This window comes from Neopsephotus bourkii, unplaced genomic scaffold (assembly GCF_033783945.1).
Source record: "Neopsephotus bourkii isolate Nb327-2 ecotype Australia unplaced genomic scaffold, CSIRO-AGI_Nbou_v1 NB_107, whole genome shotgun sequence".
Taxonomy (NCBI): domain Eukaryota; kingdom Metazoa; phylum Chordata; class Aves; order Psittaciformes; family Psittacidae; genus Neopsephotus; species Neopsephotus bourkii.
In genome coordinates this window covers 12,842,882-12,863,454 of record NW_026900624.1, presented here as the reverse complement: position 1 = coordinate 12,863,454, position 20,573 = coordinate 12,842,882, and the positions used below count along the sequence as shown (strand labels likewise).

General features: G+C 41.3%; 1 protein-coding gene across 1 annotated transcript in view; it reads left to right on the top strand.

Moving 5' to 3' along the window:
- The window catches only part of LOC133216546 (ovostatin-like), a 28,593-nt gene extending 8,221 nt beyond the window's left edge, over window positions 1-20,372 (top strand). The window contains exons 11-35 of the mRNA XM_061361346.1: window positions 727-885; window positions 1,666-1,893; window positions 2,098-2,155; window positions 3,182-3,327; window positions 3,713-3,862; window positions 4,502-4,672; window positions 5,222-5,342; window positions 6,096-6,189; window positions 6,901-7,129; window positions 7,708-7,834; window positions 9,078-9,199; window positions 9,869-9,920; window positions 10,234-10,317; window positions 11,092-11,268; window positions 11,581-11,662; window positions 12,510-12,666; window positions 13,147-13,221; window positions 13,771-13,936; window positions 14,535-14,755; window positions 14,925-15,140; window positions 15,281-15,405; window positions 15,595-15,685; window positions 17,223-17,294; window positions 18,564-18,666; window positions 19,678-20,372. Coding sequence (XP_061217330.1) covers window positions 727-885; window positions 1,666-1,893; window positions 2,098-2,155; window positions 3,182-3,327; window positions 3,713-3,862; window positions 4,502-4,672; window positions 5,222-5,342; window positions 6,096-6,189; window positions 6,901-7,129; window positions 7,708-7,834; window positions 9,078-9,199; window positions 9,869-9,920; window positions 10,234-10,317; window positions 11,092-11,268; window positions 11,581-11,662; window positions 12,510-12,666; window positions 13,147-13,221; window positions 13,771-13,936; window positions 14,535-14,755; window positions 14,925-15,140; window positions 15,281-15,405; window positions 15,595-15,685; window positions 17,223-17,294; window positions 18,564-18,666; window positions 19,678-19,730 — 3,279 coding nt within the window. The 3' untranslated portion in view covers window positions 19,731-20,372. The remainder of the gene's footprint in view (window positions 1-726; window positions 886-1,665; window positions 1,894-2,097; window positions 2,156-3,181; window positions 3,328-3,712; window positions 3,863-4,501; window positions 4,673-5,221; window positions 5,343-6,095; window positions 6,190-6,900; window positions 7,130-7,707; window positions 7,835-9,077; window positions 9,200-9,868; window positions 9,921-10,233; window positions 10,318-11,091; window positions 11,269-11,580; window positions 11,663-12,509; window positions 12,667-13,146; window positions 13,222-13,770; window positions 13,937-14,534; window positions 14,756-14,924; window positions 15,141-15,280; window positions 15,406-15,594; window positions 15,686-17,222; window positions 17,295-18,563; window positions 18,667-19,677) is intronic.
- The last annotated feature ends 201 nt before the right edge of the window (window positions 20,373-20,573 follow it).

Here is a 20,573-nt window from a genome sequence, read left to right as displayed (position 1 = left end):
GTAGAATTTTCCCTGTGTTGTATCACACAGTCCCATGGATGCTTACTTAAAGCAGCAAAGTAAAAGGTGTTGAAGCATATTCCGACTTCTTAGCAGCCTGCACATGCAGGAAAAACCCAGGCAGAGAAAGGAGGATGAGCTGTACAGCATCATCCTGATATGAGTTTGAGACAGAGGGTATTAACAGGTGCCTAGGACCTGGGAGGTGCTCTTGAACTCCACAGATTACCTGTGGCCGTGAAGTCACCTAATTGCTTTAGGTTTGTTAATCAGTGCTCTCCAAAGAGTACAAACTCTGGAGTCCTTCTGTTTCTCTTTGCTCAGAAAGAGTGAGGATGATGAGAGTTCCATCCACCATCTTTCACTCAATGGCCTTTATCTTATGTGAAGGCCCACAGCACTAATGGTCACAGAAGAGAAAGAGTATTTATCATTAAAAGAATTTGTTATATGAGATCACGTATGTATACAGTTCCTTCTCTCACTGTTACATATAGTTTGTCCTTGCACTGATGGCAATTCTCTGCCTTCGCCTGTCACAGAACTGTTTCTTCAAAGTATTCAAGAAGCATTTGCCTCTTAAATGCACATGATTCTTGATTTCTTCTCCCTGCAGTTGTCCTCAGTGCTTAAGTGAGTTTCCTCTGGTAAGCAGAACTTTTCTCATTGTGTTTTTGGTTTTGGATTGTTTTTTTTCTCAATCCCTTGGGTATTCTTTATGTACAGATCGCTGTGACAGATGTGGATGGCAAGCCTATTGCTGGTAGGACTGTCCTGCTGGAGCTCAATGAAGAATATCTAGCCAACTATACCACCAACAAGAATGGCACTGCTGCTTTTTCCATCGACACATCCAACTTCTTTGATCCCAGTTTAAAGTTGAGAGTAAGTACATACAGGTTTCAGTCTAATTCCTGCAAAAAAATACTTCATTGGAGGGAGGGTTTAGAAGCAACCTGGAAAGTGCTGGCAGGATTCTTTCAGATGAGGAAAATAGTCAGTCAGTCTACCAACACCTGAAACTAATATGAGAAAATACCAATGCCTCAGAACTGACAGACTGCACCCTAGGAATATTTGGGCTGCAGTGATTTTCAGCAGCTCATTGTTATTTCCTTTGCTCAGAAGCAATTTGTGCAGCCCTCTTCCTTCTCTGTGCACTAGAGGACCTTCATCGCAGACTGTCCTGTCTTCCCCACCCAGCCTGGATGGACACCAGCCTCTTTCCCTGCTGCTGCCTGCTTCCCTGCTTTTTTGCTGGCAGAGAGAGGCTCATGCTTGTTGCTACCACATGGTCTTCTCATGTTATCATGCCTTTTTTCTGGTGTGATGGGAATAGCCAAGAAAAAGAACAGTGCTATTCTAACTCACAGTAAGTCCAAGCAGCTTATATGACCTGTCCCAAGCCTGCAAGAATCTGAAAAAACCTCCCTGCTGCAATGTGCCATAGGTACCCAGATACATAAAGGTGTTCAGAAGGTCCCCTGTTCCGAACTGGTGAGGCACATTTTTTTCACACCAGCTCATGCTTTTGGCTTAAATGGCCTCAGAAATCAGCTTCCCAACAGAATATTTTTGCAGGAAGATGCTTTTGCCTCTCACCTGCCTCCTGGTTTTTTTTATTTTCCATTTTGTTGATCGTTCATATATGATTCCTCTGCGTAGGTCAGGCAGGCACCAGACGACTGTGCAGACTTCTTCAACTGGAGGAACGATGACGAGCCCCAAGCCTTATTCCTCATCCGGCGTTTCTACTCACGGACAAACAGCTTTGTGAAAATTGAGCCAGTGAAGGAGAAGCTCAGCTGTGGCCAACAGCAAATGATCAATGTTCAATATGTCCTGAACAAAGAGAGCTACAGGAATGCTGGGCACACAAACTTCTACTATGTGGTAAGTGCTATGACTCCCATCTCTCTTCTTGCTCTGCTGAACACCATAGAAAGCAGAAATCTCCAGACCAAACAGTGGTTACAGATCACAGATTGATTTGATGGCCTTTGAAGCCTCTCAGAACGCTACTCAAAATCAGTGATTTAATGGGGGAAGGGTGAAGGTGCTTTTGATCCTGTCTCATGAGTTATTTTCTATGCGCAGGTGATGACAAAAGGAAAAATTGTTCTTAGTGGCCAGAAGCAAGTGAACATCACTGGTGGTAAGTTCTAGAGTGCGTTACTTCAGAGCACCTTTCTGAGCCCTAGAGCATTAGTAAGTTTTGTAAGAAGGGATGAAAGCAGAGAACTGCAGCTAAATCAGGTATTAGTTCTTAAACTTCATCACCTGTCACCACTCACTGTATTGTTTGCTTTTGCTGCAGCATCTAGCCAGTCTCCTGTATCATGATCAAATTTATCTTGCTAGTTGAAAGGTAAAAGCCTTTGTTATGACCTAACAGAAAGAATATAACCTTATTTTTTTTTATTTCTTGACAAAGAATATTTACAGGTTCACAGTTATTCTGTGACATCCTAATCTTCACAGATTAGAAGTTTAAAACTTTTTAAAGTTAGAAAATAAGATGTATCCCATTTGACATGGATATTTAGTAGTTAAGTGCTTGGAATTCATTGCACTTCCAGAAGTCTTCAAATACCTACAAATGACAATGATCCTACCGATCACAGCAAACTGAACTTCTTTCTTTCATTATTAAAAACTTATTTTCTTTCAGAACCTGGTCTGTGTCCAGCCTTCACTAGGTGGCTTAAGTAAGCCTCACTCTATATACAGAACTTGTTTAGTACTTGCCATTTTTGGTCTCAAGCTTAATTTCCTGGCCCTATTCTAGTATTTCTCATCCATGTAGATAAAAACTTTGTATTTCTTAGTGTTAAGAGAGCTCTCCCTTAGCTCAGGAGATTGGCCTGTCTTCTCTTGTGTAGGACATTCTAGGCTTGAGATCCTAAGGCAATCATGGACAGATTTTCTTCTCAGATTTCTACTCAGCACAGACCCCTCTCTGCAAAGCACGCTACTTTCATGACTTTCCAGTTTGTTTCTATTGTCTTGCTAATGGCACCTGTTTCTCAGCCACTGCAAGATGAATTTTCCAATATCCAACTTTCCTATTATTTAAAGATGCTGGTAGCTCATGAATAAATATATGTCCCTTCCACCAAAGCTGAGTTTTTCTAATCCCTTTTGTTGGCTTCTTGTCCCATGTTCCATGTTCCTTCCACAGCTCCCAGAGGTACATTCTCCATCACACTGACTGTCACAGAGAAGCTTGCCCCCAGTGCCAGACTGTTGCTCTACACAGTGCATCCTCATGGGGAGATAGTGGCTGACAGCACTTGGATACAGAGCGATGTATGCTTCAAAAACAAGGTAAAAGTCTTTAATTTCTTATCAACTATCAACTGACTTTTTAATACGAGAACAGTAAGGGAATGACTTCATCAAGAGCCCTGCACTTGAGATGGCCTTTAGGAATGGAAAAGGTACAGATGTGCCTGGGAACATGAGGAGCTGTCCCTGGAATTGACATGTATTCTCAGACTCAGGGAAAAAAGTCCGGAGTGGAGTGGGGAGACGGAGGTGATTGGGATTACATAGGTTGTGAATTTTCACAGAACAGGGATTCAGAAGGGCCATCTAGCGGCAGGAGCTTTGCCCCACAGAGTGAGCGCCGGTGAAAGGTGAGATTTAGGGCTATGTGCCAAACTGATTCTCCTAATTTCTGTGTGATTGCATTGGATTTATTAATTTCCAGCTCCAGCTCGAGTTCTCTGAGAAGCAGGGTCTCCCTGGCTCTAAAGTCGGTCTCCAACTTAAAGCTGCTGCCAACTCCTACTGTGCCCTGCGAGCTGTAGACCAGAGCGTCCTTCTTCTTCAGCCTGCACAAGAGTTATCTGCCGAGAGAGTAAGCCTTATCCCAAGTCCTGTGTTCGTTTGACCTAGGGACATCCACAGTGACCTTTTAATTCCCAACCGCTATGTCTTTGCTGCTGTTTGTATTTTCACTTTTCCCTAGCAAACAGACATCTCGGTGATTAAATAACTGTCTATGGCAGTTGTATACCTCAAAGAAACTCATAGTGGAACATTTACTTTTGGAAAGCATGGCCATGTAAGACATATGTCAAGAGTATGTCTAATGTAAGTCCTTGAAAGCATAGTTGCATAGTTCCTCCCTGGGGAGTGATTATGTCAAAATTCCATTTTATGACTCAAATAGGCGTTGGGCCCAGAACAAAAGCTGTAGGTGTCAGCTAGTGTCTTGTTGGACTCCTGCTTCCTGTTTGCATAACTCAGGGACATAAACCTGTGTGTTTTGCTCGAGTTTACCCCACAAAGCTGTTGCTGCTCAGAAGGAGGGTGGTACAGTTCCTTCTTATGTATCACCAGCCAAATTGTTTATTCATTTCCAGTCAGGCAACACTAGGCAAAGCCACCACATTGTGAAGGATTGTGCAGGGGCCATCATAAGCTTCACATATATGTACTTTTGCACCTGCCTGGGACCTTCCTTGTGTTTATACTATTTGTTCTAACCTCACAGGTGTACTACCAGCTTCGTGTGAGTGATTTATATGGCTATTACTACAATGGGCTCAACCTGGAAGACGACAAGCCAGAGGCCTGTACCCCAATCAAAACCACCTTTTTTGATGGCTTGTACTATGAACCTGTGAATGTCAGTCGTGATGGTGATGCCTACAGGGTTTTCAGGGTATGTGCTTTGCGTGGCTTTTTAAGTGGGAGGTATTCCAGAAGAATTTATGCATATTAGCCTTCAACTTTCTCAGGTGGTGTTATAACTACTAAGAGAAGGCATCTGATGCCTGGAACTGCCTAAACTTTCCAAACTCCCAGTTTCTGCCTTCATATCCCTCCCTCTTCAGGAAGCCTGAAAATTAGTACTAGATTCACTGGGATCCTGACTATGCTTCAGTATTTATTTCCTAAGCATGGCCATGACCTTGGCTCATAATCTCAGGCATTCCTAGTAAATATCTGAATTTGTGATGTAGGCCACTTGGTTCCTGTTACACTTGCCTCCACTTTCCCCTGGCCCTATAGGCTAAGATCTAACATAAGCCCCATCTTCACAGAATGCCAGGTGTCACTGCTCCATAAGAAAGACATAGAGAGTGTAGAGAAAGTTGTGATGTTCAGGTTTGCAAGAGTGGGATGTGAGGAGGGAGGAGAGAGATGAGGTATGATAACCCAGATAGGATTCACTGCTGGCTAGTGATATGGCCGATTCCTTCACATGCAGGATATGGGCCTGAAGGTTTTCACCAACTCTGTGCTACGGAAGCCAGTTCTGTGCAATGAAGACAAATCAGATATGAAAGATTATCCTGTCTATTTTGACCATGCTGGTGGCTATGGTTCAGGTAAAAGAAGGTTCATACTACATCTCCAGTCCCAGTCTTCCTGCTCTTTGAAACTGTTACTTTATAAGATAGCAACCAGCGTGTTGAGGGATTTGTTTTTTGTTTTTTGTTTTTTTTTTTTTTGGAATTAGTCTGTGTCCCAGTTTGTTTCTAGTAATCTCTTTCTAACAGTTGTTGCAGTAGAGTCAATTCTCTGTTACTTAGGAACTCCGAGGTACCTCCGTGCTAAATGACTTTTTGGACATTACAAGTGAGTCCATGGCAAAACTGGAAAGCAAACCTTGGTTCCTAATATCAGACCTGTAGTTTAACTGTATGGAAAAATGTAGTTTTCCAATGGACTGGATATTCAGTTTTAACTACTGAACAGGGTAAAAATGATTGAGTACTCAGAGTAAAGTTTGTAAAGCCTTAGAAGTTTTGGTGACAATGCTGGCCAATGTTTTCTACTGAGCTAGTGGTAGAGGGTGGGGAACACACCTTTCTCACTGGATGATGAGACCCTTCAGTATGAAATGAAGTGAAATGTCTTGTGAAACAGCTAAATTTTCTAGTATTTTCCCATGGGAAAAGGGAGTGGATAAGAAATTGTTTCTTCACATACCCTGTATCTGTTAAAATTCTCCCTTTTTATGGGAAAAAGAATGGGAAAATACTTAAACAGGATACTGAGTGTTCATTTATGGTGCTAAGCATGCCTGACGGCAGTTCAGATTCTTCTAGCCTGACCTTTCTATTATACTTTAACCATAGACAATATTCTAGATGAGTCAAGGATTCTTTCTGGAGTTAACACTGTTCGAAAATTCTTCCCTGAGACCTGGATTTGGGATCTGCTTCATACCAAGTAAGTATTTTTGTTTTTACTTCTTACAGTGTGGTTTTGAGTTTATACATGTTGCTGAAATGAATTCTGGGCTGAAACGATGGAACATACGTCTACTTTGTAGATTCAGGCCTCCTTCTCTAATCTTGATCAATGACTGTTGAGATCCCAACCTTGTACGCAGTGCTAAACCTACTTGAAGTGTGAATAACATGTTCTGTGCGCTTTCCCACATCCTTCTGCTGTGGGGAAAGACTAAGGGCTAAAAGTAAAATAAAAGCATTTGTTTTGGAGCGAGCAGGAGCAAAACTTGTTGTGTTTCATCCAATGTTTAGTTCAGCAGCAAAAACTCAGGTTATTTTGGTTATCTTTCCAGGTATCACAGCATCTGCAATAAGAATATCTCCATCTTAACAATACATCCAATGGCTGCTCTAGAACATTAATCCAAATGTATTGGTTCTAATCTGTATGTTTGGGGATTATTGTATTTAAACAAATTGTATTTCTAAATTTAAAAAGTTGAGTATTCTTCCAAGTGTTTCCAACATGTAGTTCACCAGCACCTTCATCTTTACTTCCAGCTTTATAACTTTTTTAAGTATAGAAAGGTATCTTGTAGAAAGCGAGACAAAACCGCTTTCGTACTAACTCAAGTAGGGAGCCAATTCTATAATTTGGCTTTAAAATGCCAAAGATCACTTCTTATTCTGTTTTTCTTGTTTCCCTCAGTTCCAGAGGAGAAGCAGATGTCTTTTACACCATTCCTGACACCATCACAGAATGGAAAGCCAGCGCATTCTGCATGCAGGATGATGCTGGTTTCGGCATCTCTTCACCTGTTTCATTGACAGCATTCCAACCATTCTTTGTGGATGTCACCTTGCCATACTCTGTCATTCGAGGGGAAAAAATTAATTTAATAGCCAATGTCTTCAATTATCTCAACAAATGCATCCAGGTATATCACGTTCCCTTTTACTTCCTATATGTTTTGTCAGTTTCTCAGACAACCTGGCATTCTCCTGAACCAGAAATGCAGAAACAAGTGTCTAACTTACACTTTAGCCCGATACATTACTCTCTCACTCTCTCTCCCTGGACACATGCCTCTGTCATAACCCTAGAAAATGTGGCTGATGATAACTGTGACTGGTCCACAGAAGATAAGAACTTGATCCTTATCCCTGTATAATTTACTACTTCTTTTTGCTCCTGAAAGAGGAACTGGAACATGGAGTTTGGGTACTGTGCTATGCAAAACAAAATATATGTTAAGTATGTTGCATGTAGCAGTAACTTGTAAAATGACTTGACTAATTGGCACAGACACCTTGGTATACTTCTGGGAAACAGTTACTGATAGTGGGCAGGAAAGAGACAGCTTTGCCGCTTCCTCAGAGAAGTGCCCTGTCCTTCTGTTCTGGTACCATCCCACAGATTCAGATGACAGTTTCTCTAGGAGGTCTCCCTTGCTCTGCAGCCTAGCTTTGGGGGCAGCCTACTTCATTCGTAATCTTTCTCCTTTCTTTGACTCAGATAAGTGCCACACTAGCAAAGTCGAGTGACTACAAGGCAGAAATCCTTTCACCAGAGGGCAACACAGCAAAGGTGTGTGCCAATGAAAGAAAAACCTATATTTGGGCTATTAGCCCTGAAAAACTTGGTAAGTTCGTCTTTTCACCACATTGATAAATCCCTGTTTGATCTTTCTTCTTCTCTTACTCCTGCCTTTTAGTGCAGTATAAATACCCCACAGGTAGGCATTTCTGGACTGCTCCATTTATTGCTCCATGAATTTAGTATTGCATCTCTGCTAAAGCTCCCTTAGACACACTGAATGAGCAGTGAATTGTTCTGATGTTTTATCTCTTCTGATTTTTGGTACTTAATTTCCTGTCCATTTTAGGACTAACTCTTCACTTCCCACATTATGTATGAAATACTGGCAGAATTTCATGTGCCCATGATCTTTCAGCTGACATTTTTGCACCTAAGCAGCTGTATTCAGTAAGAATAAAATTTGCTTATAATTTTGGATCAGATTCCCAACAGGCAAAGAGGACATTGCTCTTCCCCAATTTTACAGCTGTGTCAATTTACACAATTGTGTAAAGTCAAGTCAATAGTGTTGTTTAAAAAAGCAGTTAGAACAGCATGCATGTGTAAGTGCCCCAGAATCTGAAGTACAAAAAGCTTTTAAGTAGCAAAGATTCTTCTCAAAATGAACCACCGAGGGACCTTTTCCTTAAAAGGTAGTTTCTAAAATCCTAAAGTCAGTGTGAGTGATTCCCTCCAAACTCACTGAGAAAGATACAAAATTAAAGCGGGATGAAAACTGGATATGCAGCAAAATAATATTGCAGAGCTGAAAAAAAAAAAAAAAAGCTGTTGTTTCTCCCTGATAACTCTGATAATGCATTTTTTTCCAAGTAAAAAGCTTCTTTGGATTCCCAGTTTGCAATGGTTGAAAGGGTGAAGTGAGCAATACCTCTACAGCTGCTCACTGCAGGGTTGCTCCTCAGGGCTGCAGCACTGAGGCTGCTCCTCGCTGTTGTCCCTCAGTTAACAAATTCCACCAGAAGGAAAGATGCAGCAGAGCTATAACTATTGCAACACTGCCCTAGGCCAAAGGAAACAATAACGCTAAGAGAGGTGGAAACTGATAGTACTGTCAGTTTTTTGGCCAGCATCATCCCTATTTCATTCCTCATACTAGGGCCCCAATCTACCACTCCTTGCCAGTAGCAGACAGATGTGGAACCTCCATGAAATTTGTTTTTACTGAGATGCCTTCAGAAGGAACACACTTCTCAACAGTTCATCAGCCTAGAAGAGGCAGTGAAAATCAGGGATAGCTGTAGCCATGGAAGATAACTCTTTTCTTGGGTTGGTGGGTGGCTTTCCAGGTGAGGTGAAATTCACAATTACTGCTGAGGCCAAACTGAACACTGGAGGTACTGGAAACAGCACATCCCCAGAAGAGGAGACAATTCGCAGGGACACCCTGATTCAAACTCTGCTTGTTGAGGTACAGTAGGAAGTCTGAACATGCTTTCTGCTCTGTGGGAAGTGCAGTTCCTATAGCTGTGAATTAGAAGCATTTAGCTAGTGTGAGGAGGCAAGTCAGCTGACACAGGTGGAGCTGTGTAGGCTGCTTCACATGAAAATAAGAGTGCAAATCACAACAATCAGTAGCATCCACTCTCTTCCTGCCACTGTCTCCTTCCTGGGATCATATGTCAGAGCATACATGTTCTGACACCTCATAGATGTCAGTAGAGATGTAGGTAGAAGGGAGGAGATTCTATACCTTACCTAAAGATGCCTTTAGCCTGTGACTCTAGTACTGTAGAGGCGGGTGGAGGGCAGATATAAAAGAACAAAGGTTTATCTTGAGCATCATAAATCAGAACACACATAGGATTAGTTGGACAGAGTTGCTCTTATAGGCTGGCAATGTCTATTTTATAACTGCTTCCTAAGAAGGAAGTTGTTCTGGACAGAATGTTGTGTAAAATAGAGAGGGACCCATGGATCAAAAGATATCCTAGTGGAGATAGAGTAGGACTGGGCTCCATGGGTGCACTGTCTGGATAGCCACATGGGCAGACTGCTTTACACCGTTAAATTATCATGGCTTCTTAGTGATGTTCTACGTTTTTCTTCTCTTCCTGACCAATTGCCTGCAATCAAACAGCCTGAAGGCATTAAAAAGGAATTGACTCAGAGCTCCCTCGTCTGTACAAAAGGTAAGGCGAGGTCATTCATTCATTCCAGGCAGTCAGTGGAACTGCTTCACTGTCTTGCAGGCTTTGTCCTACAAAACCAGATGCCCTTCCAGAGGAGGAAAGAGGGTTTCAGGGTCAAGGTGCTGGGCTACAATTCAGGCTTTTCAGACATACCTTGCGATGAGTACCTCTGGAAGATACTCATTGGGCAAGTCTCTGCAGCATTTTCTTTACCCCGGCTGCAGATTTTAACAGTCACTGTAGTAATGCTTACAAAGAGAGCTCTAGAAAAAAGATGATTTTAAAAATTATTCTTGTTACATCTTCTCAGCAGGCACAACAATCTCAGCACCCGTGTCTCTCAGCCTACCAAGAAACCTAGTACAGGGATCAGCCAGAGCTTATTTTTCTGTCATTGGTAAGTACTTTAGTACTTAGACTAAAAGCCAAAAGTAAATGGCATTTCCCTAGTGCTTCACCAAGTGCCATCATGTATACAAGTGCAAAACTAATGGGAAGTTGAGGAAATACTTGATTTTAGAGGAAATGTTTCCTACTTCGCAATTTGGTCATATCAAAAGAGGACAAAATACTCAAATTACTTCAACTCGATATTGCATTTCAGATTATATCAGCATATCCCGTTCTCTGTAGTAAGACAGGTAATTTAGCTGAAAAAATAGAAAAGGCAGACTTCTTTGAAGAGAATATTTTTATTTCTTGGAAAGAATACATCAGAACTTTGCTGACTGCCTCGTTTCAAATTCATGCTTTTGCATAAAGAAAAACACATCAGTTGCCAAGTTCCCACAGAACAAGACTTTCAGGTCCCAATCAGCTCTACTAATCACAAGGTCATTATTAAGCCTGACAGTTCTCTTCAGGGACAATTTTATGAGGTTCTGAACTTGGATCACTTTCCAAATACAGGTTTTTTCATGCCTTGGTCAGTGTGAGGTGTGCACATACTGTGCAATACAGCCTCTGTAGCCCATCAGCATCATACCCCACATGTTGTTCTCACATGTACACACAAAATGAGAAGCAGGTTGTAAAGGGCAGGGAAAAATATAACCCTTTTAAGGGCTCATTGGTGTTTCTCAGAACCCATGAGAGACAGTATTGGTGTATAATGCTGTGTAAGAAAAAAATATTTGAACTGAAATGACTTCTTACATCTTTCATTATTCAGGAGACATTTTGGGTACAGCCTTGAGGAACATGGAGAACCTCCTCCATATGCCTTATGGTTGTGGAGAACAGAACATGGCTTTGTTCACACCCAACATCTATGCCCTGGATTATCTGAATAAGACTGGGCAGCTGACTGAAGAGATCAGAGTCAAGGGTACTGGATATTTATCTACAGGTGAGAAGGTTTCAGATTCTTACATTTAATGTTGTGATTGTGTGCATTAAGCTCTTAAGGTCTAAATGATGAACACTCATCTCTGAATTCTAGCAGTACATTTATTGCATTGGAGCATGCAATGACAGCACCCCAAAGAAGCACGTCATCCTTCCTGCAGCAAAGGCACCTAGTATTCATAGTAGCTGACATTATTCACCAGACATACATTACTTAGTAGTAAATTAAAAAGTCTTACTGCTTTAGTTGAATGATCAGCAGAACTACTTCTTTTCTGTGATTAGAAATATGTCTTTTTTATTGTGTTTTTAGGGTACCAAAAACAGCTATCATACAAACACCGGGATGGATCCTACAGCTCTTTTGGGAAACGAGATAAGGAAGGGAGTGTATGGTAAGTGATGATGTTTCCTATTTCCCAGGATCCTTAGACTTTGAAAAATGATCAGTATTAATTGGTTCTTATTTTTAATAGACCAAATGGACAAAGCTCAATTAATTCGGATTCCCTAGTAAAGGAGAGATTAATAAACCAGAGAGAGTGCAACAAGAGGGGAAGATGATTTGGGCTAGAATGCATAATATTGAAGGGGAGGCCGAAGGAATTGGGTTTGTTCAGCCTGTAGAAGAGGAAAGGGAAAACTGGGTAAAACTTTCTGCTACCTAGATGGGGACTGTAGAAAAGAAAGACACACTCTTTTCAGGGGTGCCCAGAGTAAGAACAAGAGTTTGTCCTTACTCAAGTTGCAACAGAGAAAGCTCCAACTGAGTAGAAGGAAAAAAAAAGAAACCAAACATTTTTCCCCAAGAGAAGGGGAAGCACTGAGGCAAATGCCTAGAGAGGGTATGGATATCTATTTCTGGAGATTTTCTCAATGTGATCAAAGAAAGAACTAGGTTGTCCCTAGTTCAAGCAAGTGGTTGGACTGGAGACTTCCAGAAGTACCTTCACACGTAGTTTAATTCAGAATTCTATTACTTAAAATTAGAAATTACTATCATGAAACATCAAGCTGTGTCTATACCCTTGTTCTGAAAGAATGGTTTCAAGCACAGTGATAGAGAAACCTCAGGTCAATTTTTAACTATCTTATTTATTTAAATTTACAAAACACTTGTTTCTTTTACCTCAGACATTACAGGGTTCATTTAATGTAATTTTTTATGCATATCCAGTTGCTTGTAAACCTTTTTCGTCTTGTTCACACCTTACCTGCTTTCTGTTTTTGATTTATCTACAGGCTCACTGCCTTTGTGTACAAGTCATTTGAACAAGCCAAACGCTACATCTACATTGATGACAAAGTCCAGTCTCAAGCTTTGATCTGGCTGGCAAGCAAGCAGAAGTCAGATGGCTGCTTTGAAAACACTGGATCACATTTTAACAATGCTCTGAAGGTAACTGAGACTAATGTAGTCCCACACTTCCAGTCCTGCCATTGGGATTGATCTGGATCATGTCTTCCAGACACAAGCTTATGACCATACCCTTACTCTTTCTGGTACTATTCTCTTGTTTCATATACAAGCAGGGAATGATTCTTATGTCTGCTATTGACAATGTGATAGAAACAAGTAGAACTGTCTGAGTTAGAAGTCTCAGGTTTTATTTTTACTATTGTGTTATGTGTTCAGCCACAGGCTATAATGCGTTTTATTGCATACATGCAAAAGTCAGAAAAACACATGAAATAATTTTTGGCTTTATCCTGAGTGAATTTGATCTGTCTTGTTCCTGTGCACACAGGGATACAGAAATTACATCTGATCTCAAATCTATCTGGTATCTGAATTAATTACTATGAATTAATTACTATGAATTAAAGAATATTTTATTTCTTTCTGTGCTGATCATTGCTTTGCTTGGTTTTCCTTCAGGGTGGAGAAGAGGGTGAATACTCACTCACAGCCTACGTTGTTGCAGCATTGCTGGAGGCTGGACACTCTGCTGCGGTAGGTACTTGATGATGTTATGCTCTATTAGTCCAGTCAGCAGTTGTCACAGTGTGCAAGTCATAGTTCTCACATATTCTTGAGCAATACAAACTGTTCTTGATAAATACTGATTGTTGGACATTAGGGTCATCTGAGGAAATTTATTTCCAGAACCCCGCAGTTGCCGTAAGTATTTGATGAGTGTTGCAAATCAGTTCCTATGGGTTAACTTGGAAAATCCCTGAGGAATCCAGTTGGTAGTCTATGTAGATGCAAAATCCAGACTGTATTTGCTTACTCCATCCAGATCCAGCTCACGAAAAGAACCAGTGCTCTGTTAGTCTGGCCATGCTGCCTTTAAACAAGCAAAGAAAGAAGGCAATACTTTTAGAAGGGCAATTTTTTTTATAGGATACACATTGTAGGCTCTTAAACATAACATGGATCATGTATATTCTTAGCATGAAGGGTCAGTTATGGCAGCTTAAGCAGTGGTGGAAGTATTTAAAGAGAAGCTGAGACACAAATCCAAGTACCTGACAACCCTATTATGTTTTGCATTATCAGCATCCTGTTGTTCAGAAAGGCATGAACTGTTTGGAGACTGCGTTTAGCAATGGAGTTCATAACCTATATAACCAGGCCCTCTTTGCCTATGCTTATGGCTTAGCTGACAAAGAGAAAAGATGCCAATTCTTCCTTGAGAAGCTGGACAAGACAGCTACTAGAGATGGTAAGTACAGGATGGCCATGATACAGGCAGAACAGCTGATGGAATGGCCTGTGGTATGATATAAGCTGTCTGAATACAGTTTTCTCACTCATGCTGCTCCCCTCCCATTTCATGGCTGCTCTGCTACTGAATTTATCTCTATGAAACTTCTCTGTCTCTCCTTTTTTGCTTCACAAAAGATGGAACTGTGGCCTGATTTTCTCAGAATTATGAAATATGGGGAAAGACTTCTGGAAGTCTCAATCCAAGGTGGTGAAAGACTGCCTGGTTCCTCCAGTAGCCTCTTCTACACACTGAACAAACCCAGTTCCTTTGACTGTGTTATGTGCTGCAGTCTGCTACTGCTTTATCATCTGCTGCATTGCCTTCACTTCGACCACTCTTTGACTTATGCAGCCTCCTTTTATTAATTTCTTTTCCATCCCTCTCTGCTTTCAGTCCTGGAACTAAAACTTTTCCAGTTCAGGACACTGATGGCTGAAAAAACTTCAGGGTAAAGGCAGAGAGGGAATTGTGTGCCTATCTCCCAAGTGATGCTGTTATGAATTAACCAGCAAGAGATTTTTCTGTTTTATACATCCCACTCTTCTGTTTTCAGGTGCTTCAGTTCACTGGCAGAGAGAAAACAAGCCACCAGCAGAACATTTACCTGTTTTCTATTCCCGTGCCCCTTCTGCTGAGATTGAAATGACCAGCTATGTGCTCCTGGCTTTGCTCAATAAAGCAAAACTCACTCCAGAAGATTTATCTTACACTTCTCACATTGTGCACTGGCTTGTCAAACAGCAGAACCCATATGGTGGTTTCTCTTCCAGCCAGGTAACAACTGGGTATGGTTGCCCCAAAACTTGTATCATGTCTCCTTAGCTCTTTACAAAGTCTCCCTCCATGTATGAGCACTGTCAAAGCAGGGAAATAGGAGCTGTGCTAATCTCATGTGCCATCTTACAGCTGAGTATCTAATTAGGAATCATATTGTTCTTTTCAGGACACTGTTGTTGCTCTCCAAGCTTTAGCCCAGTATGGATACCTCACCTTCTCTAAAAACAGTCTTAACACAGTCAAAGTCAACCTCATGGAATCCCCCAGTAAGACTTTCCAGGTGAATGACAAGAACCGCTTCTTACTGCAGCAGGCTTCCTTACCCGCTATTCCAGGGAATTACAGTGTGGAAGTGAACGGCACTGGCTGTGTCTATCTGCAGGTAAGCAAGCTGGAAGCTCAGCACCACCCCTCTGAGAGCTAAGCAGGCGGTGCCCTGTACCTTATTCCTCTCCGTACCTCATGCCAAAGCCACAAAAGCCTCTAAGCCTGTGACCATCTTGCGCTTCCCATCTCTTTTAGACCACACTGAGATACAACATCCATTTACCAAAAAAAGTTGCAGGATTTTCTCTCTCCATAAGGCCTGCCAATGTATCTTGCACAAGCAACTTCCCACCAAAGTTTGACCTTGTCATCTCTGCCAGGTAACTTCTTCTTATTGACCAACCCCTTTACATTCATAGTTTGTTAAGTCATCAAAGGAAGGATTTAAGTATGGGCAGTTAACTGCTGCTGCTGCAGGAAGTCAGAAAGGATCATTGGGAGCTGAAAATGCAGTTCACTGGCCTCCTTTCCATTTGCAGACCAGACTAACAGAACTTTTCTCATTTTAGTTACACAGGAAACCGCAGTGTCTCCAACATGGCTATTATTGATGTGAAGATGCTCTCAGGTTTTGTTCCTGTAAGGTCTTCCCTGGAAAAGGTAAAGAATGAGAGCAAAGTGAATGGCAAACACTGAAAACATAGGAAGTAGATAAAAATAGTCTCTGGTCAGCAAACTGGAGCCCCATGGGAATTCTGCCAAGTCTCTGGGTACAGCCTTCTGTCGCATACTCTGTATATCAGATGTGTAGCTATTAATCTATTGAAGACAAATCTGTTAGGAGCTGCCAAATCCAGTAGCCCAATAGATGTGAGACTGCTGCAGCTTCATTTCGCCAGGTACAGCCCACAGCAGTCTGTGTATTCTCAATAGGCAGACATGCACATCACACACATATCTGCATACCTACAAGGCTGGCCACACAGATCATCAGAGAAAGGAAAGAGTGCATTTACACAACTGCAGCACAAATGACCTTATTCTGTTTCCTTTCCTGGGTAACCAGACTGAAAGCTCATTTGTGGGAAAGATAAACATACATATATGTATATAAATGTATACAGATGTACGTACATGTACATGCAAATACACAATGTGGGCCCCCCTGGTAGCTGACCTTAGACACCCAATCTGCCCAGTAGCTGCCCCTGGTCCTTGTTCTACCCAGTTGCTGGCAACTGGACATATGCACCCCCAAGGCTGCAGCAGTACTCTAGAGGCAGGATCTAGAGTGCCCCCCAGGACTCACATATATTCATGATGAGTATTTCTCCAGTAAATGGTTAATATATCCATGATGTATCTTCAGTAAATAGTAAACATGCAGTCTCTGCAGCAGCTGGGCTTGGCCTCCCAGTTGCCTGATGCAGACACATACACACATCCAAACAAACGCAAAGGAGTCTCTGCTAGTCGGTCAAGCCCAGTAGCCTGACCAGTTTCTGCTCCCAAGGCCTGGTCTCTCCTGTAGCTGAATCAGATCCTCTGATATCTTCAGTACTTGGCCAAGACTTCAAGTAGTCAACAAGAAGAATGCAGTTCACTGTAGTCTGCTCATAGCTTGGTACACTTGTAATCATTCAGCCTTCAGGCCTGAATTCCTTTTTTTTTTTGGCTAGAACTGTGTAAGATTCATAACTTTGCAAGGTTTTTTCCATTAGGATGTTACACTGGCATGCTATTCCTTTTAATAGATACTTGGGGAAAAAAACAGCTGGTTTTAAAGTTTGGAATATTTTGGGGTTGTGTGTTTCTATAGGGAAATGATTTTGCTCATATGCTTTTTTTTAACATTTGGGTTATTTTTACATATACAGTGGACTAGCAAGTGAGTCAGCTTGAGCTGCAGAAATGTCGTGTAAGTGTAAATTCTCACTGAAATGAGAGCATTCAAGTTAATGCTGAAGTCACATGCACCGAAGCTGACTGGTAAAACTGTTTATCATTGTGATTGGTTTGCACTCGGCCTGTTGTGAAAATGCTTTACTTGCGTTTCTCATTTTGGCCAAGAGATGTCAGAATGGCATAGCAGGAGGGTGTCAGCCACTTTAAACGTGTTTTGCTATGGAATAGTTATTTCTAAGTGTCCTTGGCAAGTCTCCTATGTTAACATTGCTATTATTTGCCTTATTTAAAGCTTCAGTACTGGAATTCTGTTGTGGATCGTGTAGACATCAAGAACAACCACATCTTTTTCTACCTTCAGAAGGTAAGTTTGGGAGGTTTCTTTTTTTATTTCATTAAATTGGAAGTTTAAAACAGGCTCCCAGATTAAAACAAGTATACCTCATTAATAGCAGATTAGCAATACACGTCTTAAAGATGTAAAGGGTTTTCGTTCAATCCAACATTAAATCTATATATACAAAGTAGTTGTAGTCTACAGTGAAGTGATACGCATTTATTGCTTTTTGTGAAGAATGCTGTATGATTAAATAGCATTTCTCAAACATAGCTAAGCTGCAGTCCATATTGCAAAAGTTTCCAGCCCACACAATATTGCTCAGCCCCTAAGTGATGCTTCTCATCAATTAATCTGAGAGCGTTTTACAGGGAGTCAGTATTGTCCCCTCCCTTTGAGAGAGATTAATGCATGAAAAGAATAGTTCTTCCACATCAATGACATTGATAAAGGGAATGAGAGAGGAAAAAAATTAAAATCAAAACACAGGGGATCTTAAAACACCAAGAAGGGGAGAGAAAGCAAAATGAAATAGTAACAGTATCTACCTCTTAAATAGTAATTCTTATTAGTAATTCTTGTGGTCTCCAAGAATCTAGTAAGGAAGATTTGAGTCAGTGTTCTGAATTCACAGAGAAGCTGAGATCTTGAGATGTGAAAAGTTTACTCAGTGGGACACCAGTGATGCATAAAGTTCTCCAGAGCCCTTGTCCATGGCTCCATTCCTATAAAGTGGTCAGCAAGATAAAAACAAGGACAAAGGGTGACGAGAGCAGGGATACACAAGAGGAAGTTTGAGCAGCTGAGGAAGCTGAGGCTAGAGGAAAGTTTGGGATATATAGCTGCGAGAGTGTGGACTGAGGAACAGAACCATAGGGGAGGACAGACATCTTGAGCTCAAAGTGATTTAAGAAAGAAAAGGGAGAAGAAGATCCATAAAGGTGCTGAAGGTGATTTTATCTGGGAAAGGGCAAGGCAAGAAACTAATGGCAACTTTCAATGACAAGATGAATGCTGATGTGCTGAAAGCTGCAGAAACCAAGGAATGGCTGGGATAATTGGCAATGGAAGTACAAAGAGAAAGAAAGAAAAGAGCACACAATTTTAGCAACAAAACTTATTTAGCAACAGCTTTTAAACAGTTAACTTGATTTGATATCAAGTTTACTATCTAGAGAGAACTGAGAATGGCACTTTGTCACACAGTCTGACCCAGAAATGCCTTCTTCAACCTTAGCCTCAGGGTAGATACAAGAAGAAAAAGTCTGATGCATTTTCTTGTCTTGCCATTTTCAGGTTTCCCAGAAGGAAATAAACTTCTCCTTCAGTGTGGAGCAAAGCCTGCCTGTCTCGGATATCAAACCAGTGCCAGTACATATGTATGATTACTACGAAACAGGTGGGTGACTTTAGTAGGCCTGAGCAAAACCAGTGAAATCAAAGTACTGATCTCAGTATTTACAAGGTGTGGACAGTGTGTTTTCCCTTGCTCTGTCTGTGCAAGCCTCTCTTCCCTTTACTGCGTTTGCCACCTTTGTGTCTCAGGAGAGACAAGTGGAGAGCAAGTTAGCAATTCTGCAGGTTTTGACTACTGAATTGCAAAGGGTTTGCAGAGCATACACAGTTTCTGCCCCCGTCTTTTCTTTTTCACCTGCAGATAAACAGATTAGATAAACAGATTTTTCACCTGCAACATAAAGCAGATTAGAAAGTGGTATGTCAGGAGTTGTTTTCCTATAAACTACATACATAAAGAAGTGTGATTCCACTTTTTTTCCCACAGCTTGAGCACTATGGTTAAAATCAATAACTCAAATGCAGCAGTGGTCCTGTCTTTCCTGGTGTGGGTTATCTCATATTTTTGCTTTATGTTGCCATAGAAGGCTGCTGTCAAGAAACTCCTCCTTCGTGCAGTTTAAATACGTAGGTAGGAATGACGGTTCCACTGAACTCAAAAGGAGTTTAAGCACCTAACTAGAAAGTGAAGTGTCTGACCACTTTTCCCAATGTGGCCTCACAGGATTACAGCTGCATCAGACATTACTCAGTTATCAGACATTACCCAGGACAGGTTTCCCTGTGCTTTTCTCAAGTGTGGCACAACCTTTGGGACCTGCATCATAACAGATTAGCAGCAGTGTCTGGAGAACTGGCCCTGGAGCGCATGTTCTGCCACCTGATCCACATCTTTCATGATCTCAGCAATGATGTGTCCTGTCAAGCATAGCCAGAGGAGTGCATTGGGTTCTGACTGTGCACCCCTGTAACTGAGTGCCTTGACAACTGGAAAACTACCACAACATCTATCAAATGTTTTCTGGTTCACAATGCGTTAATCACAAGTGCGCACGAACTGGGGTCAGAATGATTTCTCACTCATAAAAATGTCATCTTCCTTTCTTCTTTCCAGATGAATATGCCCTTGCAGAATACAAATCACCCTGCTCCCCACCTTCCAGCTGAAATTAGATACGTACCAGAAGACATAATGGTTCAGAAGGTATCAGACAAGCATCTGTAGAGGAAGGAGAGGATAAGAGATTTGGATATTTCTGGGAGTGTAATGAAAATCATATAGAAGAATGAAAAATAAGCAAATCCCAAACTGCAGTAGATCAGAATGACCCATTCTGGCCCATACTTCAAAAGAGCTTGGGGTCAGTGTGGATCAGAAACTCCAGATAAAGTGCTTTTCCTAACAAGGGAGGTACTGTGCAATTGTTAACCCTGACCATTCATCTTTTTGAAAACCCATGACATACATTCTGGTGAGAGCTTTGTGTAAAGGTAAACTCCTGAAATGTGTACTCATGGTCACAGATACCTCTTAAGAAATCCAAGATTAGGAGAATAATCTGCTACTGTTGAATGTTCTATGGATTTTACTCGTTTTGGTCTTTCCATTTATCCTGAAGGAAGTTTCTGCAGAAATTACTTTGATCCTCACCTTTTTCAGTAACTGGACTGAGTGGTTTACAGAGGTCAGAATTCTAGTCACAGGGAGACAACTTTTGTGCAGTTTTTGCCTCTATTTAGAAAGTTTTTTTCAGATTAACAGCTCATATTTTACTGCTGTTTATAATAAAGCCTTCTGATTGTCCATGCTATTTGTCCCAGTCTCCACTCCTTTTATCTAGAACTGGTTGCTGTAAAGTATTTCATAAGATAAAAATTTTGTACCTTGGACATGTTGATCAATGACGACATCCTGACATGAGTGACATCTTGTGGCACAGACAGAACTGGGGTCCTGGCCTGTGTGATGGAAGCTTTCTACCCAGAAACTCCAGAAAAAGTGTGTTAGTT